Source organism: Haliaeetus albicilla, chromosome 7 (genome assembly GCF_947461875.1).
Source record: "Haliaeetus albicilla chromosome 7, bHalAlb1.1, whole genome shotgun sequence".
NCBI lineage: Eukaryota > Metazoa > Chordata > Aves > Accipitriformes > Accipitridae > Haliaeetus > Haliaeetus albicilla.
The window spans coordinates 31,668,172-31,690,325 of NC_091489.1; the positions used below are offsets into that span (position 1 = coordinate 31,668,172).

Genomic DNA, 22,154 nt, shown 5'->3' on the forward strand with positions numbered 1-22,154 from the left:
GAGCGTGGAGATTATTGAGCTTGGAGGCACTGCTGACTAGTTGGTTGTGCAAAACCAGTGGCAGGTGCTGGTTCATGTTTCCAAGACCTGCTACTGATTTCGGTGGAGTCAGTTTTTTGTTAGATGATTACATGTTCCCCTCTGGCTCCGAACCAGATTGAAGGGGTTTGAAAGCAGCATGTCCCTGGTTCTCGGTGTACTTCCATGTACGTTGAAGGGGAGGATGATGTGATTGGAATTGTGCAAGGAGTTTACTTTGCGTGGGCCAATGAGCTACCACCAGACAGATAGTAACCAAATCGAAGTAGCTAGGCAAGATACAAACTGCTGACCTGGATGGGAAAGGTTCCATAGATTATACTGATTTCTAATGGCAAAAAGTGCTTTGTAAAGCATAAAATAAACTCTTAAAATATTCAACACACAATGCCGTTTAATCCCTTACTAATGCAGCCCCTCCCACCTAAAAGGGGCTCTGTGTGTTTAAGTAGGGGTTAGCTGTCTGATAGTCTGCTCTTATTTTAGCACATTTTCCTGATGAAGCTGCAAGTTTGTTCTGGTAAGGTGCTAGTACAAAGCTGAAGGAACAATTAACAGTGTGAAACCAACTCAGTTGAAAAATAATAATTGAAAAATAGGGTTAGGCTGCTGCTTGTACTTCAGCTTAAAGGAACCCACTGCAAGGTGAGGCCTTTTCATCCATATTTTGTTTATAGTAAATAGAGATACTTTATATAATGCTTGCTGTGATATGAATACAATGAACACTTAAAAGATCTGATAGCAAGACATTCTCTGTTCTGTACCTTCTTTACAGCTGTCAAAAAAAAAATGGATAAAATCTATTTAGTGTTACTTTTTATTTCAACCTCACTTCAAAAGGAGATTTCTAACTTGTTGCTACACCACCTTGAAAGGGAGACGCTCTTATTCTTTGCAATCACATGCCACATCATAACTTAAGCACCAGAGAATCATCAGTTTACTGCCTGCTGAATGGGAAGTCAATAAGGTTAGCTTTATCTGACCACTTCAATAATTCCTCATCCAACAAATCCCATGAGTATTTATTTCCTTTTGTTCCCTGACTTCTACAATCTGCAATAAAGTGAACAGTTTGTGTCTAAAAAAGCCACTTAATAGAATCTTCCACCTGCCTCAGAAGTACAAAGTTGAGGCCATTAAATGAATGCTTTTCCATATTTTCAATATTGAATTAACCATCTTCCTGATATCTACTGTTCACACAGGTTTCAAATTCAATGCTGCAGAAACCAACTACCTTTTCTAAATGACTGAAACATTTATACCTGAATTTGTAGGAATAAATCTGAGTCTGCCTTCTATTAAGCAAAAGCAAAAAAAAAAAAAAATCAGGCTTTTGCTAGTCCTGGGAACATGGATTTGACAGGCTACTTCAAAACCTGCTGAGACAAATTCTAATTACAGACTTAATCACTTAATACATTGACAAAGCTGTTTGTTTGTTTAGATCTCTGAAGAGTCCGTGTAGAGCAAAACCTGGGTTCCTCAAGCTTCAACACTTGAATACAGCACTCAAGGCTTTGACATTTAGTTAGTTATTTCCAGCCTTTCCTGTGCTACAAAGTACTGTACTGACCACGTGGAGGTTTTGTTACTGCCGAGTTTCTCCATACATAAACTATTTTTCCCATATAACTCATTTCATTGCTACCTCATAGTGTTATAAAATTAGAGCTGCACAAGTTGTACAGGGGGAGAGAAGTGAATTCTGTTAAAATGCTATAATGATATTTTAAAATTATATCCTCTTATCTCAGTGGTAGCTTCAAAATTTACAGTGGTGAATATAACACAAACCCAATCTTCCAAAGCCCAGAACCACCACCAAGCTGGGGGCTGCTATATGAAGTGTTTTCCGCTGCCGTGAAAATAAATAGAAACACAAAGTTTAAGACTTTCCCATTAGAAATCCAAAGCACATTTATTTTTGTGGAAATTATACTTTGCCAGTTCACAGTTTACTACTCTGGGAAGATATATTCTGTTTAGTCAGGAGAAGTTTCCCGCTGCTCGTGTGTGTTTGTTCTTTGGATCCTTGTTCATCTAAGAACCGAAAAATGTGCGCTTCCTGAGCTGCCATTTAAACATAGGAGCTTTAAAACAAAATAAATAACAAAATAACTCCCCTTAGCACCCTCAGCTTTGCTCTACCTACAGCTAATTGAACCTGTCAAACCTGGGTTTGGTTCAACTCGAGCTGAGCATCACCACATCAAAGCCTCTGCACCTCCGCATGGAAAGGGCCCATCTCACATAGAGGCAACTCGCAAAAAGGCGCTGATCATGCACGTTACATCAGCTGTAACGCCAATATATTCATGTCACTGGCGGAAAGACAGCCTTGGGAACAGCTATTTCTGCATTGCTAATAGGAGCAAATGACAGCCAGCTAGCGCTCATACATCTGAAGCCTAGCAAGTGACTAACATAAACCAGTTTAGGGCCTAAACAAGCGATTTAGCTGATGAAGCTGTTTGCCTTTCCACAGAAACAACACTTTTCTTACACCAGCTGACAGACCTACCCAACAAGAGTTAATATTATTAATCAGTTCTCTGCCAAGCTGGAAAATGTACAAGGTTATGCTCTCGGTTGCTCCTTGCGGACTATACAATTCAGCTCCTCACCTGCTAGCCCCCAGGGCGGCTGCCCCAGCCCTCCAGCTGAAGCTAGCCTTGCCTCCTCAGCTAGCTGGGGGCCCACATCATTACCCTTGCCCTTTGCAGAGCCACCCCAGAACAAGCCACAAGGCAGAGGCTTAATGTTTTTATTGGTGTATGCAAAGATGAGAAGTTCTGACAAGGGAAGTACCAAATTCAGCATTTTCCTCTCCAGAAGACGGAAGTGATTGTGTAAGCTCCCCCTCCTCTTCTAAACGGAGCAAGAATATTTAAGTGTATTTAAGAATTTTTTAACTTCCTCTTTTTCCGTATTGACACCAGCGGCCATCATAGTTACTGTTCACCAGTGCACACGGCGTTTGCTTTTAAAGGTTAGCTGTTATTCCCCAAAGCGGGAAAACCCAGCAAAATAGCTGTGCAATGATTAATTCCAATTTCTGGGGGTGTGGAGGCGGAAAGCGGTGAAGGTTCTGTATGGTCTGCTGGCCAGCGGATGGAGGTTCAGCAGATGGCTTACCTAGCACTGGGGCAGTACTGGAGCAATGTGGTATCAGACAGGGCGTCAGACCAGAGTTCCAGCCCAGATCTTCCAGTGAGCGCCTTCTCTGTGATGTGCAAACTGTTTTAACCAGTTTCTCTACAGGGTGGAGAAATAAGACTCTATTCTTTTCATTCTAGTACAATGAGATCATATTAATATTAAAAAGGGGCATGCCCATCTCTAGAATTATAGCTCAAGACACTTTTCTTTAAAGATCTGATGCATAAATCAAAAAGACAGTTTTTCTGGCAGCAAGTAAAGTAGTCATGGAGCTAGATTACCAATTCCTGCTACCGAGGTACTATGTCTCAGTTATACTAAAGGATCGAACTTTGACAGAATGGGAGCAAATCAGCGAAATACTCATTCAAAAAAAGGTGAGTTGTCAGCTCTCACAGGAACCAATTCCCAGCTCTGGAATAACTGAAATGGATAGTAAAGGAGGTAGGATGGTGGAGGTTAATTCCCTGAGTGATTTCCAGGTTACAGCTGAAATGCCCTGTGACACGACATCATTTGCACAACCGTTACAATTTCTCAGCATAGGCCAACACCACCAAACAAACAAACAAAAAGTCCCCATCTAAAAATGTCACCTTTTGCCACTGTGGAAAGGACAAGGTCACGTGCTACCAGGTTCCTTTTTAATTATCTGGTAAAAAAAGAAGGTGAACAAGATGGGAGAACCGTGTTCAAAAATACTTGAACGAGTTGATGGAAGAGTTTGCAGTACGAGTTCCTTAACCAGCTTGCTTTACCTCGAAGAAATTGCTTACCTTCAGTGCTGCCCCAAATGTCAAAATAAGCATATTCATATCCCTCCCAGGTTCAGCTGCAGAATGCTTTGATATCCCTTTGATGAAAGGCTCCGTGTGCTGCTATTCCCCCATCCCACATCTTCTTGTTCACATAGGTTTTTGGATCCTAGCTAATGCTTATTAGAGAAGAAAAAAGCAGCAAGCAAAGAAGTGAGGAGTGCCTTTTATTAAAGCTAATTTCTGAGGCCAACCCACACTTCCCACTGCTGGCTAAAAGACTCTTGATACTATTAACTGTGTTTGCTCAAGCCTGCATTAGAGTGTTTTAATAAAGTATGAAACTTTTTATTAGATACTGATATAGGCAAAGAGATAACTACTCATAACATGCAATCTGGGACAGTCTAACTACGTTTTACATCTTTCTGATTCCAATTACAAACAAAAAATTCTTTTCTCCAACTTTTTCCTTAAAAAAGGATCCATTTTCCACTCAAAAGCCAATGAAATGAAGACATAAAAACATCAATTAAAACTCAGCCAATGAGACCCACATGCAGAGTGCTGAGAGGGAAGGAAATTCACACTGACAAAATAAACGCCTTCCGAAGGCTACTTAACACCTCGCTTGGTCAAAACTTTCTGCAGCAAGGAAAGTTTTGGTTCTTAAAATTCTCCTTTTTTGTTAGAAACAGGTACTCTTGAATTATTTAAGTCAAGCGTAACACAGAAACGTGTCTACACAATTGTAATAACACACTAACATATGCTCTAGACCCTTGTATGCAGAACGACAACCTGACAGATAATATCAGAACTAGCAGAAAGCTTATTACTCAAAATAACTCTTGCGATAGTTAAAACCTTCCTACCGATCAACACTGGGCAAGGGAGATTTTACATCATCCTGCTTCCTCTTTATAAATAAATACGTAAAAGGCTGGTCTAGCTTTTGTTGTGTGTTTAAACACAAAAGTTCACTAAACAAATATTTTTAGCTACTTTGATGTAAAGAATAATGGAAACGATAGTCCGCACACATTAGAAAGTGTTTGGCTAGGAAAGGACTGTTTGACTATCAGCAAACAGCACAGACCAAATTAACCAGATATTCATTAAAAAAACACCCCAAACAAACCACAAAGCTGGCTGGTTTGGAATAGACAGTTATTTCTCATGAAGACAAACATGTATTTTTCAATGTGAGCTCTGCATTGTGGGCTTTAGCCAGTCTCAGATCTACACATATTTCAGAAGAGTTCAAAGAAGCTCTGAAAATGAAAAAACCCAACATAACAAACACACAAAAAAGAAACTGTTTCTGTGCTTCAATGGCAGTTTCAGAACAGAGCCTTAAATATTTATTACTTTTAACAGAAAGGTATGCTAATGCTGCTCAGAAGCAAATTGGTAATAGAAAGCCACAGCCAAGACTTGCAAACTGCTAATTTTACTCTAGCTCAGTTTCCAGCTTGCTTTTTTTTTTTTTCCCTAAACCTGATTTAGGAAATCAGGTTTGTGGTTCAAGAGCATGTCATACCACACGTCTGCCAGTCATCTGGGTGCAGGTGGATTGTTGATAAACACAAAGCCTGAGAAGATGACCTTGGGCTTAAAGTACAGAGGTAACAGAGACATGGTAACAATACAGCCTGGATGTCACAGCACCACGTAAAGCACCCACAAGGTTTGCAAAAGGCAAACTTCTAGAATAGTCCTGCTGCACAGGCAAAAGAAGGAGCAGTTTTGAGCAGTGACACCATCTAAAATCCAGAAATGACCATGAATTCAAAGCTTTTTTCCGTGAATAACTGCATTTCTGAGAGGATCCAAGAGACAACTTTTTAAAGTAACTAAGCTCTAAATACACAGCTACAAAGAGCATAGGAATCTAAGAAGTCAGTAATTACAGTGAGAATGATGCAACTATGCACTTTTGAGGAAGTCCGCTTGTATTTGTTTCTTCTGTCTAGGCTCTAACACCTTCATTTGATCTAGCCCTACATTTCTTGTTGTTGCACGATGACTGTTTTAAAAGGAGGATGTTCCCATGCTATCAGTGAGGTGATGGAAAACAGCATTTTAACCAACATAACAAAACAGCCTAAAGGAAGAATCAAGTGTTCTTATCTACATAGACAATGGTTTAATCTACCCAAGCCCCCTATAAATGTATGACATTCATTTGTAAGGTGTATGCAGGTATGTTATTCAGTTAAGATTAAAACTAAATTGTAATTAAGGTTGAACTATATATAACAACAGTATATATGATGATACAAACTATATGTGGTTGCCCTCTGGTTTCTAATACTTGAGTGAAATGGATTAGGAGAGGAGAGAGGCAATAGGAAAGGAAGCTTCAGAATCCAAAACTGTTAGCAATAATAGCTTGGGGAGGCCTTGCTCAAGACCATCCACAATTTTCACAGATACCATCAGTGTGTTCACCAGTTTGCAAAAGCATGCATAAGGTCTTTTTCTTAACCAGAACGAAATGAAAAGAAGTAACTGAACTGACTTTATAAACTCAGCATGTGGCTGTTACTGCATAATCATCTAAACCACTCCCGCAGGTACCTGCTACAACCAAGAACATCATCACAAACATCCAAGGAAAATCAAAGTAAAAATAACAGAAATTTAAAACTGCAGTCTAGAATATATGCTTGTACCATTTTTTATCAGTTTATTTATATTATTATTTTATGTATATTATTTATTATCAGTTTTTATTCACTGTGAGAACTTAAAGAAGCCACTCAGAAAATCTACACTAAGACTTTAATATAAACTATCAAATTATTCTATTTTAATTACTCTTATTTTTCTGATAAATACTTAATTAAATATACTTATACCTCTTTTAAGTTGATCCAAAAGGTGCTTTTTACTCCCTTCCTGGCCCAGTATCTCGAGTCCATACAAAAGACAACAGTAAACATACCTCAGGCTATTCTTCCTCCAAACCCAGGTTCATTTGCAGCCTGGGTTTTGCTGTTAGTAGGAAAGACCTTTGTGCAGAGCCTGAAGACTGGTAAGCATTAGCAACCTTACTGCAAAGCACTGTGAGAAACAGGCTGAAAGAAAAAAGAAAATGTCTTCTAGCAGGCACACAGGATCTTTTTCATTTATAGCAAAAGCAGAAATTATTTATAGCAGAAAGATGCTGTCAACTGCCAAGCTGCTAACTCTCATGAGGACCTGAATTGTAGTATCAACTCTAAGGCTGATGGATGTGAATCTTCTTCTTAACCTAAATGAGGATATCCACAGTTGTTAAGTATTTGTCAGTAAGATTTTTCAAAATGCTTCACATAAAACGTCTGTGGCCACACTGATTTTAAGAGAATGATCAAAGAAAATTGCTTATAATTTTATTTTAAACATTTAAAAACATAAGCATGAAATAAAAAGTTACATTTCTTTAGCTCATTAGCATGTAAGTTACAAAAGCAGCATGTAAGTCACAAAAGCAGCATGTAAGTCACAAAAGCAGCATGAAAAAGCACTGTGCAATTAAAAATTACCTCTATCTTAAAATAACAAATAACTCAGGTATTACTAACACATGCTAAACAGTGTGTTGCCCTTGCACACAAACAACACCTGATTTTGAAACATGAATGCGTGAAGATGCATATGCATGTTTATGTATGAACTTTTCCCAATAGCAATGTTTGCACACATCCAGGTGACCACATATATAAAACCAATCTTCATTTTTTCCAAAGATGGAATGCATGATCACTTGTATCCACAACTCTGGTTAGAAATAAACGTTCGTATCAAAACTGCACAAGCAGAAACTATAGTTATTTTGAAACCTCAATGAAAAGGTAGGCCTTAAATTATCAGCAACATTAAATCCTGGTTAAAGATTTATTTGAAATAATCTCAATTCACCTTACTGTTGTAAAGATCATGTGAATAAATCATGAACTTCCTAACACAGAGAAAGGATTAATTTTTACTAAAATAAAGAAACAAGCAAAGCACTGAATAACTGCAGCTGCTAACAGATCACAAGTGTTAATGTTTGCTGTCATCAGCTGATATGACTTTTTAATACTAAAACATCGATAGATCTAAAATTTTGCTTAGTAAATATTATGAGATTTTTCTTTCTACAAACATTACAGTGCTTCATACAACATAAATGTCTAATTCCTAAAGACTTAGAATTACTAAAGAATTACCTTCATTACAGTTCCCAATGACTAAGATGCTTAGTTAACTAAATTTTCTTAAAAAGTTACATCTAATTTTGACTTTGTATTTTTATTATTTTTCATTATTTTGAATTGCTTCCTACTTTTTGCACATGCTTTCCAAATGCAAATTTGGCTGTCCACCCATGCCATCAAGGTAATATTTCAGACTTTATGACTTCTTAAGCCTTCTCAGTTTTAACTTCCTGAGACCATTTTCAACTTCTTTTTTTCTTTTTTGGATAAGCTTCTCTGAAGATACAGGCTGCAGTTCTAAACAAGATGATGGCATCACAGGCAATTCTTCAGTGGTTGCGCTTGGCTCATTTTGGCTTGTCTGCACCATATTGTTTCTCACAGAAAGAGGCCGGGAGAGGTTTTTTCTCAAAGCTAGTGACTCCTCATCAGACACAGTCTTTGTCATGTTTTTGTTAGAAAACAAACTGGAACTAAGTGGGGTCTTCTCCTCCAGGAACAGACCTGAACAATCATCATTGCGCTTGCTCATTTCTGTATTGCTAGGAATTAAAGGAGTCCCTTCAGAGGATACTTTTTTGAAATGCTTTAACTTTTCTTCTGCACCACAGCTCTTTTGTTGAGCCTCTGTTTTGGTCACTTCTTGACTTTGTTTTGGACCTAGCGCTGCTGACTCAGAGCTACAAGGAGGGTTTTCACTTAGAAAACTTGACTTCAACCACTCCACAGAGTGAGGTTTTTGCTGGCTGCTAACATCATCTGGCTGTCTCTGATTAACATAACTTTCCAGCTCTAAAACAGGAAGCTCCAAGTTGCTCTCAGCTGTATTTATGCAGTCCTTTAGCAGTCCTGTACTCCTACATTTCACTTCAGACTGAGGACTGAGAGAAGTTTGACAGTCGTTCTTTCTGTTCCCTGTCTGCGAGTCCACTGAGCCAAGATACACTTTCTTGGAGTCCTTGCTGATTTGAGGTTTGCTTGTGCTACTTTTCCTTGGTTTTGTCCTTTTCACACTGCAATAAAAAGGATATTTTTTTTTTTAATTAAAAAAGAATCTTCCCTGCCTCAATCTGCCCTTCTTACAAACTCTGAAACACCACTATGGCAACCCTTTTTCTGAATGTGGAAAAAAACCCTGTATATCATCTTGACAAGCAGTAATGTTTGTCTAGTGTGGATAATATCAAGCATTATCCATCTGATTTCCACTGCACTAGGGGAACCCTATTTATTAATGACTAAGCCATGAAGGAGTTCACGTTCTATTCCAAGAGGCAGAACTGGATTCATTACAGATGTTAAAGGTCAACACAGCATAAGTATATTGAATTCCTTCCCAAACTGGCTAGATAAAATAGTATTTCGTAAGTGCCTAAATGATTTCAAACCATTCCCATATATTCACATGCGTAATGTATATCTAAAGAATAGAGGGGGGCAGGCAGGGAGAAGCAGCATACGCATCTCTGTGTGAGAGTTTCTAATCTCTATTTTAGAATGTTCCTCTGGAATTTTTCCCAGGACATTTCAAAGCATTACTTTAAAGTTAACCACTACTCATCTAGTATCAAGCCCGTTCATCTGGGAAGGACTTAGGTAATGCAAGTAGATGACATTCTAAATGGAATTCTACAGGAAAATGGGATCACAAGGGACCTGATAGAGTGTCAGTACATAAACACTCCTTAGCAGCATGCTACCTACAAATCTAGATTTCACATAGGCTGCAAGATGAACTTTATGCACAGGTACTGAAGCTGCCTATGTAAGATTTTGAGTCTAAAGATATTACTATAGATCGTCCCATGCTGAGACCGCTTTCTGCTGCTCTGCTGATGCCGAGCAGTTCCCAGGTCGGCATATCTAACTCTTCAGAAAGAGGGCTCTTCCAAAATAGGTAGAGCTGGCATACTTCCAAATCTAATCTCATTTCTAAAGACAACACAGATGAGACAACATGGGTAAAAAGAAAAGTTGCCAGGGTTCACAGCAAATCCCTGATTCCACAGTTGATTTGGGGCTACTGGCAACTTGTGCAAGTAAGAATGGCATCCTGGCACAGCAGAGGACCAGTAAAATGTTCGGCTGACCAACTAACCCTCCCCATCCACTACACCAAGGACACTCTTTAATTATGACCAAAGATCCAGCCTAATATCGTGGTACATTGCAGACTCTCAAAATGAACAAAAAGTATATTTGCAAAGTGTTTTTCACCAAACATCACATATTTATTTTGGCTCAGAGCTTCATTCAAGGAAAAAACACCCTATTTTGATTCTGCCTAGTGCTATGGGAGATATCTATGTGGGTTGTAATAGCTTTTTTCATGACGTACAAAACAACAATGATCATTTTATGTGCTTATTCATACTAGAGTAGTAGTTTCTTAGTAATTTAAAATAATCTTTTGTAAAGGAGTTTATATGATTTGAAATGTTATTACATAGGCTATTTACCCAAATTTACCAGATTATAAATTTAACACCTTAGAAAGAATAGTGACATACATTTCTTTCAAGATGTCTTGCTTTATTTGTTCATTCAGACTAATCTTAACCTTCTTGTTCTCCACAGATTCAGTAAAATATTCAGACGTCCCATTGGAAAGTTCTTTCTGCTCCAAAAGAAAAAACAGGTTTAAAACACGACACATCAAGCTATGATTATTCAACATAAAACTCCATTTATAATACTAAGACTTACAGATGTTCTTTATTATTTTGATCTGAGCAGTCTAAGAGAAACAGCATTATTTTTAATCTTTTAATATTTGCGAGTCTAGTCAGTTCCCTCTCCTTTCAGACTCCCAACGAACATATTTCATATGCTAAAATATACCGCAAACAAAAAAGACTGTAACATAAAGGACGCAGCTTTCCAAACCATCTGAGGAAACTGCTGGCAAATATTTGACATCTTTGTGGCTCAAACTGTGACAAATGCCAGGAATCTCTCTTGCAGACAGGAGCATATTTGTCAGCTTTTTTTCTGAAGAGACTGACTGGCGCAGTGGTCTATACACTTATTCTCAGAAGAATTCCCATAATTTTCCATACTTACAAAAAATATACAGTATTATTTGCTCATTTAAGAAGGCAAGGGTTAAAACTTTTATTACTAACATTCAAATGCTCACAGCTTGTAGTGGTTGGCTACTACAGGACAACAGGGGAGTTCTTTCTGGTCTCAGCTAACAGAAGCACCATGGCTTTATATAATACAAGATTGGGGTGAGAGGGAGGGAAAGAAAATGCTCTTTTTCTTCAAGCTGTGAGCATTTCCTTTCACAATGAAACAATCTCACTGAGAGAAGGGCCATTTGCTGACTTCACTATTAACTACCACATACTTTAAAAAAGTATTATCTCTGAGGCTATGGAGAAGAGAGAAAAAAATGTTGCAAAGTCAAGAAGAGAAGAGGCTTTTTGCATGATGCAACTGCTGAATGGGGCTCATCAAATGGAGGGAGTGCTTATTTATACCATTTCTTGCTCCGCACTGTAAAGCTAGCACACTGGAGCCAGGTGGTACAAAAGAACTGGAGAAAGTCGAGAAAGACTGTGGAGGTGCAAGGCCAAAGCATGTACATTACCGCTGCCTGGAACACCCCTCAGGAACTTGCCACTTCTAGGGGATTAAGCCCTGCCCATTTTTATTTTTATTTCTATTTTAAAGGAGAGGGGGTAAACCTCACTGCTCTTTCCAGAAAAGGAAGCCAATGAAAACAACTTCCTGTTTTGTAAGCAGAAAGTGTAGTCAGGCAAAGAAATAAAGCCATTTCGACAGTTTAAAAAACTACAGCTGTTTTGCACCCTCTTTTCAGAGGCAAGTTACGCAAACGTTTTTGTGTGTGTACTGATAGATGCATGAAGTTCTGTCCACTAATGCTGCAACACATGTGTTAATAGTAGGCAGAAAACACATGGGACATACGTGCAATGTGATTTCAACCTCAGAAATCAAGCCTAACTAGTTTAATCTGAGGGATTAATTGCTGCTTCTACTTTTTTTAGAGGTATGGACTCCCCTAATGTGACTAACTACATTTTCATGTTTTGTAAACTATTAAATAAAGGAATATTATTAAGATACTCAAGAGCTTTGTTAATTTTAAGAGAAGGCACAGACTCTTAACTGTAAAGTCTGTAAAAACTGTTCTGATTTCCAGTAATGTTCATACAAGTCAGACTGAATGATCTTGCACAATCATTCTGCATGAAAGCAGCTGGAGAGCACTCTTACTTGGTCAGAGAACAGGAGCGCAAGCAGAAGCAGTTGAACTGTCCTTGTTCTGCTTTATGGTAACTGGTAAGGCTAATTCTATTAAATCGTCTTCAGTCCTCAGCTGAAGCCATCAACACAGCAGACTGACAGGATCGCCAGTATGCAAAGGCAATTCTTGTAGATGTGGTAAGCAATGGGTGGAACGTAGCACTTTATACAAAATCCAGAGGAGAACTGGGGACAGTTCCTGTCCATACATACTCACTACTGCAGATAAGCAATAAACCTCAGTTCAAACTTACATCTGATTATGAGCAGTGCATGATCATTGCCTGGAGTGTACACTCATGTTAAGGTGTGAAGAGCAGACCCTGGGGAGAGGCTAAGATGACGAAGCCATGTCACTTGTGAGTTGAGTCAGACTGGAGTTAATGGTCCAGAGTTGAAGGGCTAACACATTCCCTCACTATGCCACCGTCAACCTTTTATTTTCTCTTCAAATAACTTATCACATGAAGCAGTGACAGAAAAGGGTTAAGGCATTAAAAAAATTAAAAATCAGAATGATTTATATGTGAAACACTTCTGAACATGCCCTCTAAGTACAGTAGATTTTCCCCTTGGAACCACACCCTGTAAGTGCTGTATTTTGAGAGCTGAACAATTAACATAAGGCATATGAGTCAGTCTTTGAAAGACTCTGTGGGAACCAGAGAGCCTTTTGCTATTAGGAGTGATGTAAACTCCCTAAGGCTGGAATAAGTCCACAATAGAAGGCAAAGAGAGTCATAAATAACAACAATGGGCACTCCATATACTACTAAAACACTTAGCCATTATTGGTGATACTTCCTTTATTTTCTTTATTAGACTTAATAATTTTAGTTAATTAAAAAAAATAAAAAAAACACTGTCTGTTTTGGGAATACTATTTATTTCCTATGGGAACTTCAGGACTTGTTAAAGAAAGAAAAAAAGCTAATCTGCTCTCATCCTGTCTAGTAATCCCAAATTCCTTTTAGGCAGTGAAATAATTAAAGAAAAATATTCCAGGCATAAAAAGGAGGACAGCAGAAGCAGACATCATATAAACAATGACACCATGACAGAGAAAAACGTCAAAGCACCGCCAGACTTGTGACTTGACTCTGAAACTGCTGCAGGGAGTGGGATTGCTGCTAACAAATTAAAACCACATTTCTTGGCAAATTGTTAAAGACAGACATATTTACATTTGTATAGAGACTGGGTGGGCATGAAAGATTAAAATGCTTCTTTAGCCCTTGAACTGCCAAGTTCTATTAGAAATATGTGCTCTTAAAATCCTAGGGTAAGCTCACCCCTTTTTGTCACTAAAACTCAGCAAAGGAGGGCCTGCAGAAATTAAGCTTACAAAGTCTTACTACCCTACCTGCTCATAATATTGGCCTCTCCAAACCCGATTTTAAGATCCTTAGTACTTATCCAAAGAAATGTCTGGGAAAAACACTCTATTAAGACCTACAGAGAAACATGACTGTTAGGCACACACTATACTTGCTCTAAGGCTTATAAAATTGAAAATTCAGTCTTTTATATCTTAATCAACTTACTATCTCACTCAAAATGAAAAAGAAGCCCTCAGAAATGTAAAAGTGGTGACTGTCATCTGCAGCTCTCTCCAGGACAGCTGAGTTCAGCAATACAGCATTAAATACCTGTAAAAGAACTACTCATAGATGTGCACTTGTGAAGAATCCTTACAACTCATTATCCTGAAGAAGAGTGAAAGGTTTGGCCTTTTCAGCCTGACAATAATATTCATACAAATATTGATTTTTTTTTTTTTTTTTTTTTTTTTTTCTCCTTTCAGTCTAGGGTTTGGGATGCTGGGCTGAAAGAAAAATTTCCAAAGTGAACAATGCCGCCCCCCTTCCTGCCTCTTGTTTTGTTTCATACTTTCTAGTTGTCTCTTACTATGCTCAGATAACAGTTGCACATGCTTATGCACCAATAAAGTAACACTAAGGGATAATTAAATTTTGTGTCTGGTTAACAAAAAACCCCCCACCACACACAATAAAAAAAACACACATTGTTTCTGAATTGCATTTATCAATGTGGCTCAACTTGCTCATCAAAAAATACTTAATGGAAAACATCAATGGGTCCAATAAATCAAATTTAGTATCAGAGAGCCATACGGGAGGGGACTCTGAATATAATAATGTAGACAAAGCAACGAAATAAAGTATTATCCCAGGCATCCACAAATGAATAAAATTAAAATTAGTAAAAGGAATCAGACAGAAACAGTTATTTAGGGGAGCTTTATGTGAGTGTGCAATTGCATGATTTCTCTTAATGTCACTCTAAGTAGTATCATGAGCTCAACCATCTAAGATAACCTTTAGGTCTCAAAACTGTTCTAGTAGATGATTGGCAGATCAGAGAGGTCATACAGGACTCTTTCCAATCTGATAAACGGAAAAGGGCTCCTAAAGCAAGTGACAAGGCTTGTCAGTGAAGGACAAATCAGATACTATCATCTAACTGACAGAAAACTGACAGAGACAGGACTTTGGGTCTAGTCTTCTGGCCTCTCCCATCCCACATGAAGGAAAAGCTTCCCACAATTTCACAATGCAAATTTTTCAGCGTTTCCAATGTAGTGATGTATCTGTCCTAGCAATTCTACTTAGGAACTCCCACCACATCATAAAACATTCATAGATGTTGTCCAAGTACAGAAATGGATATTATTCTCAAACTGAAATACAGTTCCTTGATTGGACTTGCAGACTATTGCTCTACATTTTAAAAAGGACTGTCCGGCTCTATATGTCAGTAAGTTCCAGTAAAAAACATTAAGGATCATTCTATGTTAGACATGGGAGTACTGAATTTTAATTTGAAATAGGTATTTTTAAGGAATGCTGATGGTTTTGAAAAAGACATTCTTTTCAAGATTGAAATCAGAAAAACAACCAGAGAAAAGTCCATCTCTCCAGTGAGAAGCAGAACTGTATAACCTACCTGTGTCCTAGCACAGAAAGCAAAATCTAACTTATGGATCAGTACAGTCTTCATTATCTACTACCAAAATTCATTTTGATTTGACACTATGGATCTTAACTATTAAGATTTTGCTTGTCAAGAGTCTCTATGGTCTGTACTATTTAGTCCAAGAGTTGGCCCAATCTGTTACAAGCCCCTGTGACACACATTCCACTTTCTCAAAATGCAAGGTGTGAACCCGGGTTTCTCACTCGATAACATAAGTCCTGGCAACTCCAAAGGTCCCCAAAGCATCATCAGATTAGCTTAAAGCAAATAACTTCTATGAGGAAAATGCCTTCTTGCTTTTGAAGTCTTTTGTGTGGATTTTAATCATATTTTACAAATAGCAGGAATCCCAGACTATCCTGAATGTAGGAAATTCAGAGTTCTCTAGATTTGCATTTGAACACTTGCTAGATAATAGAAAATAGAAAAATTCCTAATAAGCTGCAAATGGCATAAAACAAATAAAATGTGATACTTCATAAAAAAACTAAAGCTGCACGGGGGCCTTTTTAAAAATTGATACACATTTGTAACACAGATTGCAAGAACGCAGATAACACTTTCTAAAGCCACAGAAGGTGCTCCTGAAAAAAACAATTTATTTACCTACTGAGAAGCATATGATACATGCTGTGTATTTGCTTGAAGGCAAAAAGCGTTAAAATTAATGTTAAGTAATTGAGCTATTAATCATTCTGATTTCATATACTGATGCTACAAGACTCAGATTCTATCTTCAGAGAAAGTGTCCACTGATAAGAAATGGACAAAAAGACAATAGCTTTTCAACCAAAATAACTTCTCTCAATGACACTGAAGAAAAATGTAAAGCGTATTAACGCTGAATTTTTATTTTTTTTAAAGAAAACCAATGTCTTCAAAGCATGCATATTTAGCTAGCCTTTCCCATCAATTTTAAGGTTCCTGCATCCAGTAGTTATGAAAGAGGACATGCATGCGAGATACACGTTTTATACTTTAAAGACTTTTTTATAAAATAAGAAGATAGCAATTTTATGTGGAGCTCAACCCCTTTCCCCAACTTAAAACCATGAGGGAAGGAACCTACTACTCAATTGTCACATGAATATCTGAAAAAGCAAGGCACTCCTGCAATCCTGTACTACAGCTTTTAACAGTCTGACAGAATCCTCTATCTGCCTACCAAACCTAAATGGATATCAGAGTTAACCAGTTGTCGTGGTTTAACCCCAGTCAGCAACTAAGCACCATGCAGCCGCTCATTCACTCCCCCCCAGCTGAAACCAGGACACCAGTACAGATGTCTAAACAGCTATTAGTAATACTGAAGTAAGCTTTGTATTTATCTTTCCAGATATAGCATGGGTTATGTGACATAACAGAACACTACTTATAGTACATGATATATACTTAAAACTTCAATTCTTACAGAAAAAAAATCTGGAAAAGAATACATCAATTTTAAAAAACAACTGTTCTCTTTATACAACTACAAGTGTTTAACAACTGTAGGAGATCTTGGAAAGAATAACTAATACTCTTGATCTGCTGGTTATACAGAAGCAAAATATGTAAAACAGGCAGAACTGCACTGCCCAGGAGATAACTGCTGTTCAACAACTTAGTCGATGTTTTAGCTTGGTTTCCAAAACAGACACCACTACTCCCAAAGCCCCCAAGATTTCTGAGCTCACACTGGGGATCTGTCCCTCCAAATAATTTCAAATGATTACAAATTGTTCAAAAATCCTTCCATGAACTTTACCATCATATATTTCAGCTTACTGTTCAGTCAAGTTATGAAATTCCTATTAGTCGTAACAGATTCCTGCTGAAGGCTAAGGAAAGGATTGCTCTTTAAAACAATTTTAAAAAATAAATTCATCAAGTATTCTTTGCCCAACAGGAATACAGAGACTTATTATCAAAACCTGAAGTAATTTAAACCTTTTTAACTTCTAGAGTCATTAAAATCTCACAGATACACAGCAGCTAAATAAAACCTTTAGCTCACTGTAGCTTTAAACATTATCACTGCCAGCCTTCCACTCTGCACCTTTGCTGGAGGTGCCCATCCTCTCAAAGTCTGCAGAAAGGAAAGAACATCATCCAGTGCAAAGTCCAGAATCTTAGCTCAAATCTGCATTAACCACCAGCATAAGCTGTGACAGCAAGAGAGTGAGAGCAGAGAGGAAAATGAGGGAGGTGAAAGGATGATGACAGATGATAATATCTTAAATAACCACAAGGCTTTGACAAATGAGATCTTGTGAATGCTGCTAAGCAGTTACATTTAAATCAACTGGAGCACTCATATGAGAAGCAACTACCAAAATCAGTAAAAGATTACTCAATTTGTCCCTAGTTTTTGAAGATTGCTTCACATGGAAATCATTTTATGTGCTTAATCATTTATACTGCAGTAACAGGACCTTTTGTATTTCTGCTATCCTTCATCTGGATTTTGTGTAATGAGAGGTACATAATCTTTTATTGAAGATGTATTAAACTTACTGGCTTTAAGACAATTTAAGTAATACTTTTTATTTCTTTCCATATATATTCTAATATTCTGTCTGCTTTTCAGATAAATAATGCTACAGAACAAAGATTTTCACATCAGTTCCTTGTAGCAATATCTTGGCCTTTTTCCAGAGATTGTACAGTTAATTCACTCACCAGTATGCATGAACACTGTAATTGCTCTTTTCAGTAAAAATACTGTGCATTTATCAACAGATGATTTTCATTTACAGTCCTAATGCCCCCCTCTACCCAGCTCTGTGAGGTTTCTCTGAAATTCTCCACAGCCTTTTCCAGTCTTAGCTAATTGAAATAATTGTGTCACATTTCATTTCATCATTTGTCCACTTCTCTGGATCATTAATATAACAAACAGCAGACAGCTATTAGACTTTTGCCATGCAGAAAATAAATCAGTCAGTTTGTAAGCTATAAGAAGAAAGTAAGACAAGTTCAGACAAATCTCATTGAGGCAATTCACATTACTGCTCTCAGGTATCCTCCCTCCGCTTTTGCAGGAGGTTCCTGCCCCCACTGCAGAGTTGGCAGAAGGGAGCACACACACACCCACCCCAGCTGCTCCCACCAGCAATTCAATGCACCAGCTTAAAAACCAGGGAAGTTTGGTTTGCATGAACTCACAAGACTGTGATATGCAGCAAGATGAGATGCAGGCACACAGCCCTTTTGGCAAACTCTGCTATAGGAGTGGTAATCTCCAAGGAGAAGAGCCAGACAGCTGAGACAAAAGGGAATACTGTAAAACTGCCGTAGCTTTCTTCTTTATGACCAAGTCAAAGACATTAGTATCATTACTTTGTGATGTAGTTTCTCAGAGAAAGCAGTCTTATGATTCAAGCTAATTTAAAGCTATCCTAACACTGAAAGGGAAAACTCACCCTTACCCAACACACGGTCCTGCCAAGTCTTTGTATCAACACTAGCGTTTATGCAGCCATGCAATAAGTCTGACTAAAGTCATCCAGCTGAAAGCTAACCATGCAAACAAAAAAAACCCCCTCAAAACCAAAAAAGCCCCTGGTTCTCAGAGGGATCAATGAATTAACCCAGCTCCCCACACATGCCAGTACTGACAGACACCAAGGACAAAAATGCATGGCTAAGAGAAGGGAAAAGAGGGCAGGAGGGACTGCATGTTTCAGTATCATCAGTCTTGCATCAGCTTGAGCAGAATACAAAGGATGAGTAGAAAAAAAGTGATAGAAGCTTGAAATGTCAGAAGTGAAACTCACCAAGGAGAAAAGCAATTCTTTACCTGTTCCACTATGTGGTATTTGGATAGGGATCATTAGTCTGCAGTTTCCGCCTCTACCTTTTTGAAAAAAGTAGTGAACCCTGTTCATACAGGGTTAGTAGTTACCAAACTACAGCTTAATATTGTTTTCCTCTAGCTATGTTTCCTATAATGACTGAAAAAAATTAAGGATATTATCTGAAAGCACATGAAAACTAGATTTTATGAAATTTAAAAAAGGATAATGAAATAAAAAGCCATCAACAAGTATTACAAAAAATGTAACATTAATGTGTGTTTTGGATGTTACTTCCAAACCAGGGTAACTCAGCTGCTACCTAAAGGGACGGCCCTGCTCTCTTCATCCAAATCCTAGATACGTGCTCCTGCAACATTTTTTGTGTCACAATTGGCAACTGTGCGGGTACAGGATGAGTTGGTTCAGTGAACTGACATGACAGCAAGCTAATCCTCCAATAAAAAACAGAGAAACTTCACAAATAAATAATTTTCTGCTGGATCAAGTCAATGAACTAATTCATTCTCAACTGAAGAATCACTTGCTCCGTTGTAACCAGAAAGGAAAGGAATATGTAGCTGGAACTAGAGGGGGATGTGGACTGACCTTTTCAGTAGTAGCCCACCATTACAGCAGTTTAACTCTAATTTTTTTATATATATATATACACACACACACACAGAGTGCCATGCCAAGATTAGCACTTACACAGTGTGAATTGTGCAATCGTATTTCACAGCATTTCCTTCTTCCCCTACCCAATCTGATATCACTTAATAAAATACTCTTTTAAGTATCTAAGATAACTAAATTCCACATAAAGTCTTCTACTGATCTTTACAAATTGCTGCTTTCTGAATACAGTTTTCATTCTACCTTCCAATAGACACACTATTCCAGCAGCATATACTCTAATGTTAAAAGTCTCCTGTTAATTAGAGCCAAGTGTACATGTTTTCATGAAAGAACCAGAAGCCTCTTCCCAGCATGATCAAAATCCAAGCAAATCATGTCATTTATGCTCTTATGAGTTTTAAGAAAGAGAATTCTCTAATGTACCTGAAGTTTGTTACAATGACACAATTTATAAAGTCAGACATGTATGAAGAAGATGAAACAGTGCTTTTTTATGTCTCTGTTGGGGATTTAAAAAGTTTGCTGTTAGTTCTCTGTTGGGGATTTAAAAATCACTGGGCATATCTTTAACACTTTTCTTCTCCTTGTGTACCTATGCAGGGTTTTTTGTTTGGTTGGCTTTTTTAAGAGTAATATTCTGTTTGGGAAAGAATCTTTATTTTTGTATAATATTCTCTGTAACTTAAGAAGGCTCGGTGGAAACCCTGAGATCTTTTTCATCAAGACAGGATCTCCTACTCCCCACTTTCTTTTCTGATTTCACATGAATGGTAATTTCGACTTTCCACTTTAATATCATCATTAGCTTAACCTCCTTCATGCTTTCCCTACAACTCCTTCCTCTCATAGATTCTAGTATAAAGCCAATGTGGTTATCAATGAATACTCCATTGTTAGCACATTTTCAAATGCTCACAAGCCTCCAGTAAGCTTTCCACCCATTTCCATTTCTACTTTTTCTTCAGATAACCCATTTCCAACTTTCCATTTTAGCTCTCTACATAATAATCATCAAGAAAATGTCATCATTGACAAAGATGACTAATCTCTCCAGAGCTCTTATATATTTCCCTGGGTTTCCTCTTTTGCCATGTTCCCAAAACTGTCGTCTTTTCAAGATAAAAGTATTCAAGATTACAAATGTAGTTTGACAAAACAGGAAACAATGGTTTTATGTTTAAACTTAGCATTAACCAGCCAGGCTATTCTTCCATCTTTTCCTTGAGATTTCCAATTTGCTTATGTATTTTCAATAACTTGCTGTATTGTTTCTTTAATAGAGATTTCCCTTCTTCCATAATTATTATTACTGCCTGCAGCCTGATCTTTAGATATGACCACAGAAACACCTGCTTCTAAATAGATTCTAGAAAATAGAAGATTACATATCAGTAGGTTTTATTTTATTTTATTTCAGCTCTACTCCTTAGAAGTGCTCTCAAATCTTCTATTAGTTTATGCTTAAAGCTAATTTGACAGAGACTGCCTAATCCACCTTTTCCTTGGTCTTACAAGATGCATCACAGAAGGCTTGAAATTGCTTCTCTCAGCAATTGATGCTAAGGTTTGTACTTGTGAATATCTCAAAAGCAATCTAATTATGATCTTTCCTAAGATGTAGGACAGAAGAATTTCATTTCGGATCTGGCTACATCCCTTGAAACTCTTCGTTTAAGCAGTCTATTTCAGAGATACAGACACTAGCCTAAAAGTCAGTGAAATGGCAAAGAATAAAGTGCTGAAGGTAGGTGAAGAAAGAGAGAGTTGCAGTGAGTGAAAGAAATGTGTATCAGGCTGACATAAACCTGGTTCCAAGTAATGGGAAAGCAGGGCATTGAGCCTGACTTGTCTTGACAGAAACTCAGGAATGAAAGCTTGACCCAAACCATAAACCAGCATAAAAGCAGTTTAAAAAAAAAGATTGTTAATTCTTGACTAAGTTAATCGCAGTGACATTCAGCAACACTGAAAAGTGGCAAAGTCTCCATCAACATATAGTCAACTCCTTTTATAAAACACAGATAGGCCCTCAAAACCAATGGCATGAGCTGATTAAACATTTAGAAGAACTTGCATGCAATGTTATGAAATTATTCAAACCCAAACAACATACAGAGGAAAACAAAACATATGCCTCATTTTTAGCCCATGACAGAATACACTGGAGTATTTCAATGAAAAGGTCTTCTGGGTGGTCTTTTGTAGCCTAGTTTAGAGTTCAAGCATACTCGCTGCTAAATTGCATAGAGAAAAGTACACACACAAAGTGCAGATCCCTAGCCTCTACTTACGGAGTGCCAAAACCTTGAAATTAC

General features: G+C 37.7%; 1 protein-coding gene across 2 annotated transcripts in view; it reads right to left on the reverse strand.

The window, feature by feature from the left end:
• Positions 1 to 7,320: 7,320 nt before the first annotated feature.
• SLX4IP (SLX4 interacting protein) overlaps positions 7,321 to 22,154 on the reverse strand; it is an 81,423-nt gene continuing 66,589 nt past the window's right edge. The window contains exons 9-10 of one of the 2 annotated variants that reach the window (XM_069787569.1): positions 10,663 to 10,769; positions 7,321 to 9,165 (exon numbers count right to left, since the gene is read on the reverse strand). In XM_069787569.1, coding sequence (XP_069643670.1) covers positions 8,349 to 9,165; positions 10,663 to 10,769 — 924 coding nt within the window. In that variant the 3' untranslated portion in view covers positions 7,321 to 8,348. The remainder of the gene's footprint in view (positions 9,166 to 10,662; positions 10,770 to 22,154) is intronic. The other variant, XM_069787570.1, reaches the window with a different exon arrangement.